Raw genomic sequence first — 21,034 nt, 5'->3', positions numbered from 1 at the left:
AATGTCCCCTTGCAATAAAAGCCTGGTCCTTCACATGTTTACTCAAAAGTAAATCCAATCAAGTTCAAGCAGTCTAATACAAGAAGAGAGAAAGTTTTTATGTTCCAATTCCAATATATAAAGATTCCTAAAAATGCTGTCAGCTGGATGTTTCAAAGCACTTTGGATCACTTGCTGTCATCAGCATGTAAGAGTACCAAGCAATGGTATACTTGAGAAGATTGAAGGGAAATAAAATACAGTGTTCTCAACCTTTTGTACCAAGTGTCTCTTGTTTTGATAAAACAGATTGATGGTCCTGTCAGATCTCAAGACACGCAACTGAGAGTTTTCTGTTTAATATGTACATATTAAATGTGTCATTTCATTTTATTACCTAAAATGGCCAAGCCCTACACAATGTAAAAATGATATTTCCTAAGAGAAGGAATATATCCATCTAAGAAAGGTGCTAAACCCAATCTGCCAAGCATGTCTTAGTATTCAATTGATTTACTTTTATTTATTTATTGAAAGCGGGTGCAGCTATAAACGGAATGGTTGATGTAACTTTACTTAAGTGTTTAGAAGCAACAATTTGAAGTACTGTAACCCTAGGATCTGAGGAGAGAACTCCTAATGTGTTTTCTACCCAGATGTATGCTTTCATAAGAGACCCTCACTAAGCATTTTGTAGAACTTTTGGTAGTTGTCACCTACTTTTAACTACAAGTAGCTGTGAATGCACTATGCACTCAGAAAGGGCTGTGTCCAATGTGACAGAAAACAAAACAAAAAACCAAGCATGTTACAGGTAGGTAGCCATGTTGGTCTGAGTCGAAACAAAATTTAAAAATTCCTTCAGTAGCACCTTAAAGACCAACTAAGTTTTTATTTTGGTATGAGCTTTCGTGTGCATGCATACTAGCATGTACAACCCTGAACAACAGAGAAGAGGACAAGGGGCAGCAGTTAAAGAACCCCCACCACCACCACCATCACCATCTAAGCTGGTCTACCAACAAACACACTTTCCATAGCCATTGCTCATGTCAGGACAGATAAAATCTATGCATTGGGCTTATGCACCTTGTTTTTAAAGGGTTTTAACTGGGTTCAAATGAAATCTGAAATTATCACAAGCATATTAAAATACCTTTAAAAACTCATAACTAGATTCCTAAGCTCCTATCAATCGTTTGGATACTAAGGTAAGTTAACTGAAGGAACGTTTCCAGTCTCTTCTTCGTCCTGTAGCCATCTGCACCCCTTCTCAAAAGTATCTTATGTTCGGGTGGGGCGGAGGGGTTTCTGAGTAATGTGGGAAAGGGTGTAGGGGTTGTTAGACTCCTAAATCGGGTCCACCTGATTTAGGGGAAATTCTGCCCTCCCCCAAGCAACCCTCTGTGTCCTATCACACATTTCCAACAAGAGAATTTGTTGCCTTCATATCTTGACTCTGGGCTTCCCAGAAACATCATCTTGGCCACTAATGAAAATAACATGCTGTGCAAGATGGACCTTCAGTCTGATACAGCAGGGCTGTTCTTACCATATAAATGGGGAAGAGTTGAAGGAAGTGACAAGTGAGGGAAAGGACCACTACTAGAATTGAAGCGGTGAGCATGATTTAATGGAAGGAAAGAAGCACTCTAACAATAAAGGTTATCTTCACCAATTATGAACAGTTCTGGTCATCTTAAGCTCCATAACATTTCCATCAATAACTTTAGTCTCAGATCTACTTTTCCATATTTTCCAAATCTCACAAAACAGGTTTGTCAGGGATCATTTCCTATTTTAATGAGATTCTTTCAGGAATTAGCAATACAATAGGAAAAACTTCTCCTCTAGATCAAGACACTCCTGAAAGTATGAGCTACTTAAACTGGCACCATACCTGTTGAAGTTAATATCTGGATAGCTAGAATATTCTGATTTCATCTTGGCATTTCGCCGGGGGAAAGTGCAGAAGAAGGCATTTGCTAGCAAACTAGCAGTCTGCTCCTGTGACATGGTGATGGAGTGGTTCATTTTTTGTTTCAGTAGAGGTATTGGCTAACAAAAGGGCAGAAAGATGGGCATAATTAGTTTAGCAATTCAAAAAACAAAAAAAGAACCATCACCCAGAACCCAGGAGAACAAAATTACATTTACTAATTTAGAGCAAAAGTAATTTAGGGGCCTTAGTGGGTTCTTAAATCAGCAGCACCATTAAAATCAAGAGCTGTTTATCCAAGATGATTGGGATGCCTTGTTTGACGAACTGGAGATTTCTAATCAATAACAACAAAAAATGTCAGACAAAGCAGCACTAGCCTGAACAAAAAGGAAGCATCCATAGGAACAACGGATGCAATATGATTAATCATGAAGGAAAAAAAAAACATCAGGAGATTGCAACAGCTGTATTTTACAGTCTCCCTGTCACAGATTAAAGAAAATGGGCAATTACAGCAATCACAGCAAAACAAGACACAGGGTGAAACACAAAACAACATAACTAAGGTATTCTTTGATTTTCTTCGTATAACTGAGAGCAAAAAAAAATTCAAGCTTCAAGGAAAACCACATAATGCTTCATTCAAACACTACCATTGTTATATGTTTATTCTATAAATTAGCTCCCAATCCTCAAAATAGAGAAGAAATGGAAATACATGAGCCAGATGCTCTGATTCTGGCTCATGGAGACCATGGTTCAATGTTAAGTGACAACTGAGCAGCTACTTCAAAATGCACAGTTAGAATTAATCAAGAAAGGGATTTCATACCTTTTCTACAGATTTTCCAAATCTCCTTATTTTTCCTTAGTTAAATATGAGCTTTTCTGATTCATGAGAAATCAATTGTTTTGCTTTTATTCCATTAACTGAAGTGTGGCTATTAAAATTTAACTGTTTGTATCCAGGATGGCTTTTGGAACATCTTCTAGAGATGCATACATGTGAACAACTTTTAACAGAATTCATAAGCTGTTCCAAGTTAGTAGTTTGAGCTACATCCAAGATTCCTGGATGGATTCAGCTTAATGTATCATCTCTGAACAATCTTTAAATATGTATATTTCTAAAGGCAGGGGTGGGGAACCTCCAGTCTGTGGCTCAACCTTGGTCCTCCGCGGCATCAGGGGTGGGGGTGAGAGGGCAACGTAGGGGCAGGGCTTTGAAGGAACTATCAGAATAAGCAGCTCCTTCGGAAAGATTGCCTGCATTCAGAGAAATGCTGTTTGAGCAGCTACCTCCTTTTTCCTTAAAACAAGGAAGCACTTTAAGGACTGGACATGGGCCTCCAAAAGGAGGAAAAGGGGCTGTTAGGGAAATCCTGTTGGAGCCGGAGGTGGGGTAGGGGGAACAAGCTGGCAGAGGGAAGTAGGCTGGGGGGTAGAGTCCATGGGTGGCTATATTCAAAAGGGGCTGGGCCAGAGTTGTGCCTGGCAAGAATAGTGAGAAGAGCAAGGAAAGGCAGTGCTGAAGGCCTGCAGAACTTCCCTGTGTGCTAGCGAAGACGAGCTTTTTGTAGCACTAGCTATTTTTCCCATCTGAAGGGGTTTGCATTGTTGCCAGAACATGCTACCCACAACTGAAGAATATAGTGTGCAGGAAAGCCTAGTAGTCTAATGGACTTGGAGCTCTGGAGAAAAGCATGAAGCAGAGTTCCCTGAGAAATATGAAGGTCTCAGCCCTTGTGCAATTCTTATACAGGATGGGGTCTAAGAAGGGACCAATGTGGGACAAACTCTTTCCTGCCATTAAAACTACTGCCGAGAGGTCCTTTGAGGTGACAGAGGTAACATGTGTTTAGAGGTTAGAAGTGAGTCACTCCAGTCAAACTGCTTCTCACTGAATCTAGAATAAATATTGTTTGTTTGCCACAAGGGTCTGTGCCTGTATATAGATCAAAAGGAAACTTGGGGATTTGAATTTGCCCTCCCTGCAGGAGTATTATCTACACAACAGAACAGCTTTAAATATATAATTATTTGTGGATCTCAGAGCTCTGCTGTTTTTACGTTTTTAAAATAATACAGCTGTCCAAAGGACTAAAAAAATATTCTACTTACTTTTTTCCTGAAAATATCTTTGTCAGCATTTAACTAAGCATAAATGTTGTACTCCCATATTTTTTTTTAAAAAAATGTATTACTGGGGAAGGGGGGAAATGGCCCCCACAATTACACAATTATTACTTGGATACGGAATATTATTATTTAAATTGAAATTAATATAGTTACAGGTAGGTAGTCGTGTTGGTCTGGTCTGGTGTAGTCGAAACAAAATAAATATATATATATTATTTCTTCCTGTAGCACCTTAGAGACCAACTAAGTTTGTCATTGGTATGAGCTTTCATGTGCATGCACACTTCTTCAGATACCCTGAAGAAGTATCTGAAGAAGTGTGCATGCACACAAAAGCTCACACCAATGACAAATCCAGTTAGTCTCTAAGGTGCTAAGAATTTTTTTATTTTGTTTAAACTACGTCAGACCAACACGACTACCTACTTGATACTTAACTGTAGTTTGTCTGCAAATAAGAGTATGCATTTAGGTCTAGTTTGTATTCACTTACCCCAGCCCCAAGCCCTGCTCACAGTTTTCAAGTCGGTAGTCGTGTTGGTCTGACGTAGTCGAAACAAAATAAAAATAAAAATCCTTCCAGTAGCACCTTAGAGACCAACTGGGTTTGTCATTGGTGTGAGCTTTCGTGTGCATGCACACTTCTTCAGATACTTCTTCAGGATATCTGAAGAAGTGTGCATGCACATGAAAGCTCATACCAATGACAAACTTAGTTGGTCTCTAAGGTGCTACAGGAAGAAATAATATATTTATTTATTTTGTTTGAAATTAATATGTTCACCCGATCAAATATTTTGTTACACTTGAGTTTGTACAAAAAGTGACAAATCAAGAATTCTCAGAAAGCAAGGTGTTGCTTAAAGCAACAACGATTTCACAACCGGTTATCCTTTTGTACATTAGAAAGACCTGAACAAAAAGAAGCCACCTGAAAATGCCAGCTTCCTGACTATTCTACCACATCCCTCCAGTGTATGCAAGATTTTGATATATAGCTCAAATCAAGGTTCAGAAATGGGATAGGGAATTTTTAATGTCCTTTTATATTGTTATGGATGTGTGTTGTCTTCACTATTCCCTAGGCCTCAGCTCAGCAAGGCAAGTACCACGTATAAGGACCTTGGCATTTTGACCTCAACCATTTGTGATGGTGCACAGCAAATTAATCTGCAACAGAGAGTATACTTAAGATGTGTACTAACCTGGGTGCAGATGCTAGGCAAACAGAGTGCAAGCTTCACCATATCAGGCAAAATGGACTGAAACAAATGCTGAGCCTCTGCATCTTCAAGCACCTAGAATGCAAATAAGAGGGTGCATTTAGGTCTAGTATTAGGAATATGGTCTGCCAAATTGGTCTCTCTGTAAAGCAACTGGCTTTTCAAGACGAAGTGATTTCTCAGTGCAAGCATTTTTAAAAGTCAAATATACAAACATAAAACTCGGAAGCCCTTACAATTCAGCATCTACCGTAATGCTAGAGTAGTATCAGTGTTTGGCACCAAGTCAAACCTGAAATGTTTGGCACTATATTTTTAAATTTTATTTCTGCAACAAAAGGGCATGGAAATGTACTAAAATGAAAGAATAAGATTCTTGGAATTTAGAAGCGTGCACACATTACAACAAGCTTTTTAAGAACCTTGGCACTCAACTCTTCCATCTTCTTGGAAACCATAACCTGGATTTTAATATATGACCAATCAAGATCAGACATTTTCAATCCTGAATATTTAACAATCCTGAAGTTTAAAAGTAAGGCTATTATTCTAACAACCCACGCAGATGTTTGGAGTGTGCATCAGTTTGGAAGCAAAACAGGGCTATTAAAAATAAGGAAGTCGACTCCCTGAATATGCAGAACTTCAAAAAGTAAAAGGAAAAAGATTACAAAAAACCCCAGAAGTGGCCCTGAGAGCTTCCATGAATATGGAATGTTAAGGGCAGAGAGATCAGAAAATACTATAGTCGTAACTAATTTCATGTCTTGAAAGTTTACTTCTAGACTCCCAATGAACATCAAAGACAAGAGCTCTGACTCATTTTGAAGGGGAGGGGCACACTTGCCCCATTACAGTTATGCCCCCCCATCCAAAAGGTTAGGGGGAAAGGGAAACACAGTTCCTAGGTTACACACTACAGTATTCCCATCTATATTTTCAGACCCTGGAGGCAGTTTGCTTTGGGCGGGGGGGAGGCTGTGGGAGGCTTTGCAAAGTAGTCCTGCGACTTTTTCAAATAGGTGTACGCTATCCCCCATAAAAGTGTGTTACCTAGCAACCAAATGTTTTTGTCCCCAAGGACCGGGGTTCTCTTCACTCAAGCAGACAGCCTGCTGTACTTGGCTCTTCTTTGCAGCCGGGACTGGGGTGGGGGTGGGGAGAAATGGGGAAGGATTGGTGGTGGTATGAAGATGCCCCCTCCCCAGTCTTTAGATTTTCATTGTCAACCTTGACAATGTCCCTCCAAACCCCTCTACTTTACAACCCAACTTGACTGGCTTATGCTTACATTGAATAATGTCTATCTATCAAGTACCTTAAAAACAACAACATTCAAGCATGACAAACAATAAAAAGAACAAGGCTTTATTCACAATCTAATCAGACAACATGAACAAAAATAAAAAGGGAAGAAATGGAAGATGATACCATCTAAAAATACCAGTAAAATAAATTGCAAAACAATCAGATTTTTATCTTATGAACATTTCATGCACCACACAATTACAACTTTATATTTTGCAGCTGCATGGACTAGAAAACTACGCTTTGAGTTTTAGGCTTGCAACAGCTGGTAACCGCATAATACTGAAAAGGAACAGTACTATTAGATTTAAGGTTTCGTTTGAGGTTTTTTTTCTTCTTCATTTCACAAATCATCATCTAGTTCTTTTTCTTTTTGCAGTATGTTAACTAGACTGCAAGCCATGGACTATGTTGCTTTATAATATTTGTAAGATGCTTAGATGATAATAATAACAATAATATATCCTGCACAAGGCACATAGTGAAGAAAATCTATTAATTCAAAGTAATTTTATGGGGGGAATGCATCTGCATAGAGAAATCTAACAGTTAGGAAAATGAAGAAGCCATCAAACTGGTCCAGAAGCTTTCACAAAATGTAAGAGCACACTAAAATTCCTCATTGCTCTCAACTACAGGCATGGGGCACAAGAGTAATTTCAATTGTCAGTTGAGATGAACAGGTGTGGGGAAGTGGTTAGAAATGTCAGATTAGGAGCAGGGAGACTGGAGTTCAAATCCCCACTCAGCTATGAAGCTCACTAGCTGACACTGAGAAAGCCATATATCTCGTGTTTGTGAGGATAAAGTGGAGCTGGGGAAAGAAGAAAAAAATACTTATGCCACCTTAAGCTCCTTGGAGGAAAGGTGAAATACAAATGTGCCAAATAAATAAACGCAATAGATTCCAGATGCCGAAAAGCTATTACTCTCTGTGTGACCAACCGATGCCAATGAATGTTGACTTGAAGGGCGGGGGGCGACAAGAAGATCCATGCATTCCTTGGCATCCACATGCATTTTCTTTATGGATGAAGACTTGTAAATTTTATGGCACAGTTCTTGCAATATTCTAGTGAGCCTTCTGATTATTTATGTGTGACCTACATACTTCCACAGTGATCCCTATTTTTGGTAACAGATTTCTTTGTTACACAAATTGCATCAAATAAGAGTGTTTAGGCTGTAAAATAGCACTTTAGCAGCCCCTAGGCTTTAATTGTAAGAGATAAATTCAAAACTGTGGATATGTTCTGCAAAAGTAAACATATTCCCAAGTAGTAACATATTGGAATGTTAAAGGTTGGATTTGGTTTTCAGGAGGCAATATAAAACAAATACATATAAATTTAATTCAAAGAAAGACATTTAACCTTAAGCATCTATAAGACTGTCAGCTTCTGATAGTTCTTCTCCTTTGGGTAGCACTTCCTGTCTTTTAAAACTGACACATGAATAGTAACTGCCATGCTTTGTTGACTGCCACAAACTCTATAGTCTCACTCATCTGGTGACAGATTATGGCACTGGACTTTGTCACAGCTGTCAACACTTCAACCTTTCCCTTATGCAGCTCTGGAAGTAAATGCAGTAAGAGCACAGGAGACTTCCCCCTTGAAACAGAACCACAACCAACAATTTCAGAGCACAGGTTTGGAAAACAAATAAGAACTGCACTTGTTTTGTTTAAAATGTATTTTATTTCTTTTTAATTGTATTTTATTTCTTTTTAACTCACCTCCATCAAAGGATTCCAGGGCAGTATACAAAATTGCAAAAAAAAATAATTCACACCATGTATATAAAAATTAAAACCAACAAATAAACATACAAAATACAACAAGACAAACCACTAAAAACAGAACACAATTCCAAAAAAATCAACTACAATCTAAAATGCCTGGGTAAATAAGGTCTTTTTACGCCTGCTTCATCCTGCTTTGGTCTGCCTGAATGTAAAACGGTCTTTCATTTACTTGCAGCAAATAAGTTAATCGATTAGCAAACTAGCACTTCACATTAGAATAAATGCATCAGGTATTACGAAGAAGGACATGTATAGGTTTGTTAAGGACCAGCCTCCAGAGGCTGCTCTTGCAGCATCTACCTAGACAAATATGGCCACCAGTCACTTAAGAATGAAAAGGGTTTATTATTGTTTTATTTTTATTATTTATTGAATTTATATATTGCCATGGATCTCAACCAGATCCAAAATAGGAAGTTATGTTGGATCTTCAACCTCTAAAAGCAAGGGCTTATTTGGTTTAGACTTGCCACACGGTGCAACCAGCACATGTATGATATGGGTACCTTTATCAGAACAAGCTGATACTACTCAGCTACTCAGTGGATCTATTCAGACTTAATGTTGTTTATCATTACATGCATGAGAGTCAGAATTGTTTCTCTCCCCTCCCCTCTTGTGGTACAGAGGTTTTAACTGTAAATTGACTACAGCTGAGTATTCTGTTTGAAACCTAAAATGTGGTTAATCTTAACTATGGTTGGTTGAAACTAGTTGGCTTCAAACACTATGGCTTGAAGCCATACAGCTTCAACCCATCATACTTAAGAATAACTAGTGTGTCCAGGTTCAGACAATACTTATTCCAACTCTCAAATTAGAACAAAAGCTTCCAAATTCCTCACTCAATAAGCAGCTGGAGAGGGAGTACGTGAACCCAAGGCTCATTCCTGCAATGACCAACGAAGTCACTGGCAAATCTGATTTGTTGCTGTATAATGTATGAATCAACCCTTTGTCACCAATTACTGCTCAAGTTCTACCTTCAGGATTCAACTATTGAATACTGAAAACAAGAATATTGATTTTTCTTTAATGACACTGGTATTTTGAAACTTGCAGGAAAGGGGGCTTTTCTTCACATATAATAACACTACAGTACTGTTCATAACCCACCCCCACACACTTCCGACCACTTTTTATCCATATCCTATTATAACACTGTATTGGTTGTCTCATCTTCTGAGCAACCTACACTTTGAAACATAGTTGTATGATGGTATAAAACCTAGACTATATCTATCTTACCACCTAAGAGATGTCAGAATACTGACAGATACCATTTTTTAAAACTCTCATTTTAAAGCAAATTTTATTTCTCAGGAAAGGTACCTTGTTTACACAATACCGTGTGCCACTCACCAGAGAAATTACTTGGGGGAGTCTTATCAAGGTTAGTACATGAGTGATTGCTTACATGAAACCTAGTTTTAGCTCTGATCATCAAAGACCTGTATCAGCAAGAGTCCTGCTCATTTTAATGGGAATTTGCTCAGGCAGATTACACTTGAGGACTGTGCTGAGGATTCAAGGAGCTCAGCATATTATAAACAAGAGGTTAACAGCTCTAGGCTGAACAACTGTGACTTGCAGCTTCACAAAACAAATGTTCATTGTGCAGTAAAAGCGGGCTTGGTAAGCAGCACCGTAAGTAATTTTATAAACTGATCCTCCAAAACCCTGAGCACACTTGACATCACAAAGGAGAAGCAAGGAAGGATAGCATGGGACAGAAATGCTGGTGTGAGTTTTTAAACTGTAATCTTGACAGGCTAAACCAGGCATCCCCAAACTTCGGCCCTCCAGATGTTTTGGACTACAGTTCCCATCATCCCTGACCACTGGTGCTCTTAGCTAGGGATCATAGGAGTTGTAGGCCAAAGCATCTGGAGGGCCGCAGTTTGGGGATGCCTGGGCTAAACTAAGCATGTGATGCACCACACAAAAATGGCTTCACTTTGTCCTCTGTCTGCCCCATTTTAAATCAAAGGATGCTTGCTAACTGATTGATATTCCCCTTAAGAAGATGAATCTCTCCCTCAGACCAGTTGCAATTGTGCAAGCTCAAACACACACACACACACACTCTACTTTAAAAATACTGTAAAAGGGGTTTTGCTTGCTGGACTTTTTATAAACTAAGTGCCATGACTGATTAGGAATTGTCTTTACATGTGGCCATTTACTGCCACAGCATTCTTTAACAAAAGGAAGTTTCTCCTCCTATGTTAAATGAATACAAAACACAATTCCAGGAAAAAGGCTGTCTGCTGAATTCAAAATGAGCTGCTCTTTTCTCTTAGTTTGAAAAATGACTACAGTTTTCCCCAAAATGACAGTCATCTGCTTCTCAGTATAGCATCACTTTCAAATTATTTTAAGCCATATGATTATTTCTGCATCAGAAAGACATTCTTTATTTTTAACACATTTTGGAACAGAATCAAACAAAATTAATAGGCATCATAAATGTGATTATAGAAAATAACTTGATGTAAAAGTGTGTTCTCAGCTAGCACTGACTCTCCTATCTCAACAGATAGCCCCAAACTGTCTTTATTAAGACGGATTATCTATTCACACAAAATCTGGTTATTATCCTGCATCTTCTAGCACAATTATCCCATCAATTTTCTAACTGCAGGAAGTTCAATAAGAAATGTGATGGGAAATTGCACTGGAAAGTATGGGGCAACCGTCACCAGCTGGCAATGTCTCATAACTGCCACACAAATGTGTCAGGAAGACTACTTATTTCTTATTTTACAGCCTAGGACCCTCGTACTTACGGGACCGTCTCTCCCGGTATGACCCGCGGAGGACCTTAAGGTCCACAAACAGTAATACCTTAGTGGTCCCGGGCCCAAAGGAAATCAGATTAGCCTCTACTACACGGGTGTCAAACACAAGGCCCGCGGGCCAAATCCGGCCCGCCAGACCTCGTCATGTGGCCCGCCGAGCGCCCCAGCCAGCGGGACCCAGCAGCGGGACCTTGCTGCTGAAACGCCGCACCGACAAAGCGCCAACAAACAGCTGGGGCCGGGGAGGTAGAAAGGCGGCCAGAGCAGCGCTGCGTGGAGCACCCCGAGCCACAGCAGGAGAAGGAGGAGGCAGCTTGCCGGGTCAGCGCCCGGCAGCACCGCACGGAGAGTCCCGAGCCTCTGCGACGCAGCAGTGCTCTGTAGCACTTTGAATCCTCCTCCTCCTGCCACGGCTCGGCGCCTGGAAACGGCTGCTGCTGCTGCTGAAGCACAGACAAAGCACCCAGCAGTGCCGCGTGGAGGAGGATTCAAAGTGCTACAGAGCACTGCTGCGTCCCAGAGGCTCGGGACTCTCCGCACGGCGCTGCCGGACACCGACCCGGCAAGCCGCCACCGCCTCCTCCTCCTCTTGCCTCATCTCCTCCTCCTCCTGCCGCGGCTCAGCCTCATGAACGTGAGCTCAGCAGCGGCTCAGCCTCACGAACGTGCAACTCTGAGGCTTTACGCACTTCTCCTAAAACGGACACCCGCTGCCTCACGCTGCACGGGAAATGCTTTTTGCCCCTGGGTCCCTTCGCGCTCTTTTCTGGCGCTGAATCAAGGCTGCGACCCCCCCTTCCCTTTCTTTCTTCCTCTCTCTCGTTCTTATTCTTTCTTTCCCTCTCCTTCCTTCCTTCTTTATCTCTGTCTTCTCTCCCTCTTTCGTTTTCTTTCCTTCTTTATTCCCTTCCTTATTTCCTACCCTTCTTTCCCTTCCTTCCTTCCTTCCTTCCTCCCTCCCTCCCTCCCTCCCTCCCTCCCTCCCCTCCCTCTCCTTCTCCCTCTCCTCCCTCTCCCTCTCCTCCCTCTCCCTCTCCTCAGAAACATAGGGTGCTGCTTTATACTTCTGGCCCTTAAACCCTGGAACCAGGAGAGCAGCTCCAGTGAGTCAACCTCAGCCAGTCCCTTTGGTGAAGGGTGGTGGCTCACTGGCAGAACATCTATCCTGCATGCAGAAGGACCCCAGCATCTCCAGGTACTAGTAGCTCTGCAAAGGTCCTGCATGAAACCCTAGAGAGCCTCCACCACCCAGTGCAGTTACCAAAAATCATTTTTCAATAAATTGTACAATAATTGTACATTTGAATATCTACTTGCCATTATTCTGACTATGTTTCTGCTTTCAGAGCTAGTTATTACTTACATTATTACAAAAAACAGTAATAATTGAATGCAGTGACAATAATTTATGATAATAAAGAGTGGACACATAGTCCTACAGATACAACCGGCCCTTTGAGGGTGACCAAACTGCTGATGCAGCCCCCGATGAATTTGAGTTCGACACCCCTGCTCTACTAGAACCAGGGCCTTCTCAACACTGGCTCCGACCTGGTGGAACGCTCTGTCTCCTGAGACCAGGGCCCTGCGGGACCTGATTTCTTTCCGCAGGGCCTGTAAGGCAGAGTTGTTCCACCTGGCATTTGGCCTGGAGCCAACCTGATTCCCTCCCCCATTTTCCCTTTCTTTTCCCCTTTTGTATGAGGCTGCATTTTTTATTTCTAATTTAATTTTGATGTATTTAGTCTTCTTGTGTTGTATTTTAACCAGTTGTTTTGTATTTGGTGTTAGCCGCTCTGAGCCCGGCTTTGGCTGGGGAGGGCGGGGTATAAATAAAAATTTATTATTATTATTATTACTCAATAAGCAGGTTACATTGTATAACCTCCGTGCAAGTTTTATATGAATGTTCAACAGCCAGCTGGTCTGGAAGCCCCCTCAGCAGCCCTTGATGCCCTGACTTTCAAGCAGTCACTTGACTGGACAGCAAAAAAGGAAGAGAGGATCAGCTCATTCTAAAAATATTTTTACAGAAGGTTCACTACCTGGTTTCATAGAGAAAATTCTTACGATCCACAGTCAATGAAGTGTCCATTTACAAAGCCTAGTCTACATGACCATGTATTAGCAGAGGCCACTGAGTACAAAACCCTTCAGACCGGGGTCATTTCTTGATATTGGAGGCAGAGTCATCTAAGCAAACCAAGAACCATGAAGGTGACTCCAGAAACCTGAATCAAATATCACTGGCTTGTATCCAAGACAGCATGAGTGTAGAGATGGCTTGCCCAAAAGGGGTTTCCTCCTCCCTTCTCCAGACTACACTCTCCTGAGTCCCCTGAAAAGCTTATCCTGAGCAAACTCTCAGAAGGTTTTGGGATATGGGGCTACAGTAGGAAGGGTAAATGGAGAATTGCTTATATGTGCTTATTGTGCATTGTGTGGCGATACCCCGATGCCTCCCCGGGAAAAATAAAGACACAGGACACATTGCATAAGGTTAATGGGCGTAGAAGGCCACAACTTTATTGATAACGGATGTAGACTAAACGACTATATCCGACTCCAGCCCGCTCTGCTGGCAGTCTGTGAAGGGTTAACCACCGTTGGATGAGTCCTGCAATGCAGCTGGGGGTCCTAAAGAAGCGAGGCCGATTCCCTGCCGCGCACTTGCTTAAATCAGCGAGCCACGCCCCCTTGGAACCTCCTAATTGGGTGAGCCAAGGGCGCGCCGCGGCAGGGAGCCGACCAATGGGCTGGGGGGGAATGGCAACCATTCCCCCCCCCACGTGAAGGCCTCGTGGGCGCACAACATCTCCTCCTGCTAGGGCGGAAGAGATTTTGGAGGCACTGGCCCACAAATAATGCTAATTCCAATTTCTAACATTTAAGGTTAAGAAAATACTCAAGACTACCAGCACAATCCAAATGCATCCTCTAAACCAGGCATCCCCAGACTTCGGCCCTCCAGATGTTTTGGACTACAATTCCCATCTACCCCGACCACTGGTCCTGTTAGCTAGGGATCATGGGAGTTGTAGGCCTAAACATCTGGAGGGCCGCAGTTTGGGGATGCCTGCTCTAACCAGGGGCAGCCAGTGTGATGTTCTCCTGAGGATGCTGGACTACAACCCTCATAATCCGGCGCCGTTGGCAATACTTGCTGAGCCTGGTGGGAGTTATAGTCTGACAAATATCTGAAGGGCACCTATTCACTGCTCTAAACACCGAAAGCATGTCAGTAAACTCAAGTTATTTAGTGTTGTTTTTTTATACATAAATTTTCTATTCTTACAAGTTGTTTAAATGAATTACCAGCACCACAAGGGAAGGAGAGGAGAATGGCAAGCTGTATCCATTCTCTACTTCAGTTATTGTATGAAATGAATCCACTAGGAAAACATGTACAGCTGTCAAAAATGCAGCCACTATCTTAGAATGGTTTTCTGATTAGAAAAAGCAACGAAAAAGACAAGGTAATCTTCAGAGGAAGTAGGGGGAGGAAATCTCATTGGATTATGCAGGAAAGAGCCTTATTTGAGGGGAGGGGAGGAACATTTGACATTTATCAAAACCACAGACTGACACTTGGAAAAGAAAGGAGGAGACAGCTTACACCGACAGAGGTTAATTTGGCTCTCTTTAATTGTTTCTGAAAGCTAAACTATGTCTCCTGCCAATCCCAGACTGCAATGATCTCTCAGGTGTATCTTACTTGACAAGCAATGCTTCATTTATATGATTTCCATAATTTTAAATAAAGTTCAAATGTTTTATGAGAGTGTATAATAAGAATGTATTTTCTTCATTTTAAAATGTAAACTTCTAATTTTTAAATAAAGCATGAGATAGTGCTCCCACCAGCTCCTTTCACAGTTTATCTATTTCTCCAAGGCTCAGAATGAACTCAGGCTTGCAAGAGAGGTTAAAAATAATAATTAAAAAAGGCTTCTTCAGTTATGTTTGGAGAAAGAGGAAGATCGAGCAAGTAGGCTTGTATGGAAAAGACAGAGAAATGCTATTGGGTGACAGAGGAAAAAGCAGAATTGCTCAACACCTACTCTGCCTATCTTCACCCAAAAGGAAAAGACCAGTAGTGCCCAACCTGGTGATAACAGAAGAAAGGGTGCAAGGAGGGAGATGCAGCCCAAGATAGGGTAAGAGGTGGTAAGGGAACACAATCTCTAGGGCCTGATGAGTTGCACCTAAGGGTACTATAAGAGCTTGCAGGTGCAGAGGATCTCATAATCTTTGAAGATTCTTAGAGAACAGTTGAGGTCCCTGCACACTGGAGACGCACGCGTAAATGTTGACCCCATTTTCAAAGGGGGGGTGGGGTAGAAAACCGAGGTAACAACAGACCAGTAAGCTTGACATCGATACCAGGAAAGGTCTTAGAACAGATAATTCAACAATTGCTGCATATAAATGTTAGTCTAAGCCCTTTGATATCTGTTTAAAATAAAGTCCACCCTCAGACACTTGAAATCTCTACTTTGAACACATACTTAAATCTTATTGTTGGTTCATCTTTAAAATGCTTAACTCATACATCCAAAATGCATATAGTCCACAAAGCAACCGTCTTTCAATTCTGGAGTTCAAATAAGTTTGCAATTTGTTTTTTTTTAAAAGGGAATGTTTCTAACATTCTGTATAGGGAAAAAAACTCCACTCTGCATCTGAAAGTTCAGTTTTATTAATACTGGATTCTGCAACTATAATATGACCTAGTATTTTTAAAGCGTACAAACTAAAATGAAACGGAGCATGGAGTAACAGGATAATATATTCTTGTGCCTTAGGTCATTCGTTCCAAGCTTAAAAGCCTATGTTTATAGCACTGACCTCTCTCAGTACAGCCTGTTTCTTTTAGTACTGTCCAGACAATTATAAAAATGATTGATCAAAAAACCAGTCATCGGTACAAAGTGCTTATATATACTAGCTTTGCCATTTATTCTGGTTTTATTAATTGAAGCAACCATTTCATTAAAATTATATATGGGTTTTACATTCTAACTGACACGCCATCTATACATAGTTTGTAAGTCAGAGAACAGGATCTGCCTTATTTTATGTACAACCCATAATCTTTGAAGGCACTCTAGAAATAACTGCAAAGAAAGCAAAAACACTGCAATAAATACCTGGACTTTAGCTAACAACATATACCAGGCACCTCCTCCTACACCAAAGAAGTGAACAGACATGAGGCAGGCATCCAAATATGTATTTTACCTATATAGATTTTTCTGCAAAGAGGCTATGGCTCATCATCTGTATGTGTTCATAAATACTGTTGTTATTACTAATTATTAATTTATTATTTCTACCCCGCCCATCTGGTTGGGTTTCCCCAGCCACTCTGGGCAGCTTCCAACAAAAGTTAGAAAATACATTAAAACATCAATCATTAAAAACTTCCCTAAACAGGGCTGCCTTCAGATGTCTTCTAAATGTCACATAGTTGTTTATTTCTTTGACATCTGATGGGAGGGCGTTTCACAGGGCGGGCGCCACTACCAAGAAGGCCCTCTGCCTGGTCCATGAAAACAAAAGTATTATAAATTCTCTTAGGACCAAACTCTGAATTACTGTAATTGCATGGTTGTTGAAATAAAAATGGGAGGTTTATAAGACCCCTATGTGGTTGGAGGTGAGATTTAACCCTTTCCTGTATAGTATCTATCCCGATGAATTTGCACCTCCTTTGAGTTGCAATAAGCCTTAGGGCAGGCTGCCTCAAACTTGGCCCTCCAGATGTTTTGAGACTACAATTCCCATCATCCCTGACCATTGGTCCTGCTAGCTAGGGATCATGGGAGTTGTAGGCCAAAAAAATATGGAGGGCAGAGTTTGAAGAAGCCTGCCTTAGGGAGAAAAGCTGTCATTAGAACTCAACGCCTGGGGGCGGGGGCAGGATTTTAACCAGGAACGCAGGAAGGGAAGACCTCAACCTCCCTTCCCTGTGCACTACAGCGCCAATGAAAATTCCCCACAACACTTTGTATTATGAGTATCTTTTTAAAAACCAGATGCGCCTTAACATAAGAAGAGCCTTCTGGATCAGGCTAAGGGCAGCATCCTGTTCTCACAGCGGCCAACCAGATGCCTGTGGGAAATCCTCATGCAGGATTCAAGCACAAGAGCACTCCCCCCTCCTGTGGTCTCCCACAGCTGGTATTCAGAAGTATTACTGATACCAGCTGCAGAGACAGAACATAGCCAACATGGCTAGTAGCCATTGATAGCCTTGACCAGGCATCCCCAAACTTCGGCCCTCCAGATGTTTTGGACTACAATTCCCATCATCCCTGACCACTGGTCCTGTTAGCTAGGGATCATGGGAGTTGTAGGCCAAAACATCTGGAGGGCCGCAGTTTGGGGATGCCTGGCCTTGACCTCGCATGAATTTGTCACTCCTATTTTAATCATCTGCTGACCATATAATTACAGCCTCTTTCCTTCAGGGTTTTTGGAATATCTAGATTAACATTTTTATTAATCAATAATAATAATAATAATAATAATAATAATAATAATAATAATAATAATTATTTGTACTCTGCCCATCTGGCTGGGTTTCCCCAGCCACTCTGGGCAGCTTCCAACAAAGATTAAAATACATTAAAATGTCACACATTAAAAACTTCCCTAAACAGGGCTGCCTTCAGATGTTTTCTAAATGTCAGGTAGTTGTTTATCTCTTTGACATCTGATGGGAGGGCGTTCCATGGGGCGGACACCACTACCAAGAAGGCCCTCTGCCTGGTTCCCTGTAGCTTTGCTTCTCGCAGTGAGGGAACCGCCAGAAGGCCCTCGGCGCTGGACCTCAGTGTCCGGGCAGAAGGATGGGCGTGGAGACACTCCTTCAGGTATACTAGGCCAAGGCCATTTAGGGCTTTAAAGGTCAGCACCAACACTTTGAATTGTGCTCAGAAACATGCTGGGAGCCAATGTAGGTCTTTCAGGACCGGTGTTACCATATATGGTCTCGGCAGCCGCTCCCAGTAACCAGTCTAGTTGCCACATTCTGGATTAGTTGTAGTTTCCGGGTCACCTTCAAAGGTAGGCCCAGCCAGATGGGCGGGGTACAAATAATTATATTATTATTATTATTATTATTATTATTATTATTATTATTATTATTCCAATCTGCATTTATTGTTTTATCACTTGTTGTTTGCCACCCTGGGCTCCTTTGGGAGGAAGGGAAAGATAGAAGCAAGCAAATAAATAAATTAATTAAATAGCATACCTGTTCTGGATGGAATGCTTTTACTTCCTTTTGTAATTATAATTGTTTTGTTTTTAGAATTGTGTGCTATACTGCTGTAGTCCCCTTTGGAAACTTGTGGTGAAGAGAAGGTAAGAAATCTTAAAATAAGCATGACTTATGCACATTTTGGACTATGTCCATCTACACTGAAAGCAATGCTTTGACTTTTTCTCATTTAAACATGCATCTGAAATTAAAGAAGATTAGCAATATTCAGGTCTAGTGGATTATTTCTTTTCTGCAGTGGAAGGGCTCCCTCTTCTGTTGGTCTTTTAAAAACATACAGTAGTTAATACATGCAAGCATATTGTACAGAACTGTTCATTTGGAGTGAAAATTTGCTAACCGAACCTAATAACACATTTGCCTCAAAATATAATCAACTTGTTTCAAGGCAAATTAATTTACATAGGTATAGGCCAAGAGCTCAGAACTAAAACCACAACCCTAAAACACCTCCTGAATGTTATGTGGATTCCACAAGAGATACCAAAAATTGTGTTATTTTGACTAGAAACCATTCTTATAACCCCAGTAATGCAGACCAGGGCCGAGGAAATAGTGACTTGTTTAAAGACACCTAGAACCTTAGTTGTTAAGGTGAGATGTAGCTGGGGGAGTTGCATGCTCCCTTCCCAGTTCTATGTCACAAGGTTGGGAGACTTTATATTCAAATAAATTTGGGAACAGTGTGGTTATCATAATCTACAAGCAGTGAAGTAATGTGGAAGTTGAAAACCTGCATCTGATTTCACTATGTGTGGAGAGAGAGTAGGCTGCAGCAGATATAGCATTTAACCAATGCAATGTTGCACCACGTAATATATAGTGGTACCTCGACTTACGAATTAAATGCGTTCCGAACGCACATTCGTAAGTCGAAAAAATTGTAAGTCGAATCCCATAGGAATGCATTGGGAGAAAAAAATTCGTAAGTCGAAGCAACCCTATCTAAAAATTCGCAAGTCAATAAAATCCTATCTAAACCGCATCCAAGACGGCGGACGGAGCTCTGTTCATAAGTAGAAACATTCATAAGTCGAGTTATTCGTAAGTCGAGGTACCACTGTACTCTCATCATTCTCAGTCCAACCAAATCTCTTATATCCAGCAGTCCATAGCAGGCACTTGACCTTGTAACTACTAGTAGAAATTAACCCTAAGTTTTACTTCAATGTTAGATCAAGTAGATCTCAACACCCTGTGGAATCAAGAGGAGTAAAAGAGTGGCCTACATGTCAGACACAATGATTTTTCTGCATATTATAAAACAAGATATCCATGTCTGGACAGCACAGTAAGTCCAAGTTATTCCATCTTCGGTCTCCAGATGAGAATTCTTACTGCTCTCAGCCAACTTAACCAACAGGAACAAGCCAGCTTGAATCATGGTATCTAAAGCTCTCTTCAGACATTGACAAAAAATATCTGAATTATAATCATGAAGTGGGGCAAGATAAACTTTGTGCTCATAGGTGCACAGAGGTACATTAGCAATGCTTATTTAGGGCAAGATATTCCTTGTAACAAATATAGTATTTCATACATACTGGAAGGACAGAGGGCTCCAGAATTGGTCTGCGGATTTGTTTTAGGTTTTAACAAGCTACAACTTTTTTAATGCTTTTGTACACATCGTGTTTGCTTACCTCAACTAAAGCTCAAAGCTAGCAAGTCTTCATTAGATTATCACACTCAAATTCAATTCAGTGTCTTAGTAGAACTGGTTGTGTCTTAAAAAACCAACAAAAATACTAAGTAAGTGCTTTCTGAGTATCCAAGCAACTGTTAAATCAACAGAGTCATTTGTCTGATCTAAATATCTACACAGCACGCACACGCACACGCACACACACAGATGGTAAGGGGAAACAGATGCACTGATGTGAGCTTGTAGGAATATAAAGGCTGGCTCCCACAGTGACATACAAGAGGGATCGTTCATATTACCCCTTTCAAGTGTGCATCAGCAAACCGAACAGGGTACAGTCCTCTTTAGTTAGGAGATACAGACAACCATATAGGCAAACTTTATGCATTTCTGCTCTGAAAACAGAGCTTCTCACTTTGGCTATATATACAAACTGTAAGAGAATGAATATTAACAGCAATATCATAGAAAAGGCTGAGCTACAACTAAAGCATTTAACATCCTGGTCTCTCTTAAGATATACATTATTGATATATTGGAAAAATCCCTATCTACGGTTTTTTCCAGATGGTCATATTATCCCAGCTGTAGCATGCCAGATGTTTTACATTTCAGTTCTAATTAAAGATATTAATCTGAATAGCTTACAATTTGAGGTGTATGTTTACAGTAAGTACATTCAACTGAGATCCTTTTTAAGTTTCTTACAAGATGCGCAAGTCTGAGAAATAGGTTAATTTTGTCCCGTGCTGTCATGTAAGATCAGTCATTTAGTATTGTGCTTTTCTAAAAAGCCTTCCTCGTCTAATATCATGGTTAAATGAAGTCAACCATTCCATGGACACAAAAGCAACTCACATGCAGACAAGGAAACAGAAATAGGAAGTAGGAAAAGTGCCGTA

General features: G+C 40.9%; 1 protein-coding gene across 1 annotated transcript in view; it reads right to left on the bottom strand.

Moving 5' to 3' along the window:
• The window catches only part of PARG (poly(ADP-ribose) glycohydrolase), a 66,603-nt gene that overhangs the window by 25,701 nt on the left and 19,868 nt on the right, over positions 1-21,034 (bottom strand). Inside the window, exons 8-9 of the mRNA XM_035137508.2 lie at positions 5,266-5,358; positions 1,880-2,037 (exon numbers count right to left, since the gene is read on the bottom strand). Coding sequence (XP_034993399.2) covers positions 1,880-2,037; positions 5,266-5,358 — 251 coding nt within the window. The remainder of the gene's footprint in view (positions 1-1,879; positions 2,038-5,265; positions 5,359-21,034) is intronic.

Source organism: Zootoca vivipara, chromosome 5 (assembly GCF_963506605.1).
Source record: "Zootoca vivipara chromosome 5, rZooViv1.1, whole genome shotgun sequence".
NCBI classification, from domain to species: domain Eukaryota; kingdom Metazoa; phylum Chordata; class Lepidosauria; order Squamata; family Lacertidae; genus Zootoca; species Zootoca vivipara.
The sequence above is the reverse complement of the archived record's forward strand: the minus strand, read 5'-3'. Positions and strand labels throughout refer to the sequence as shown.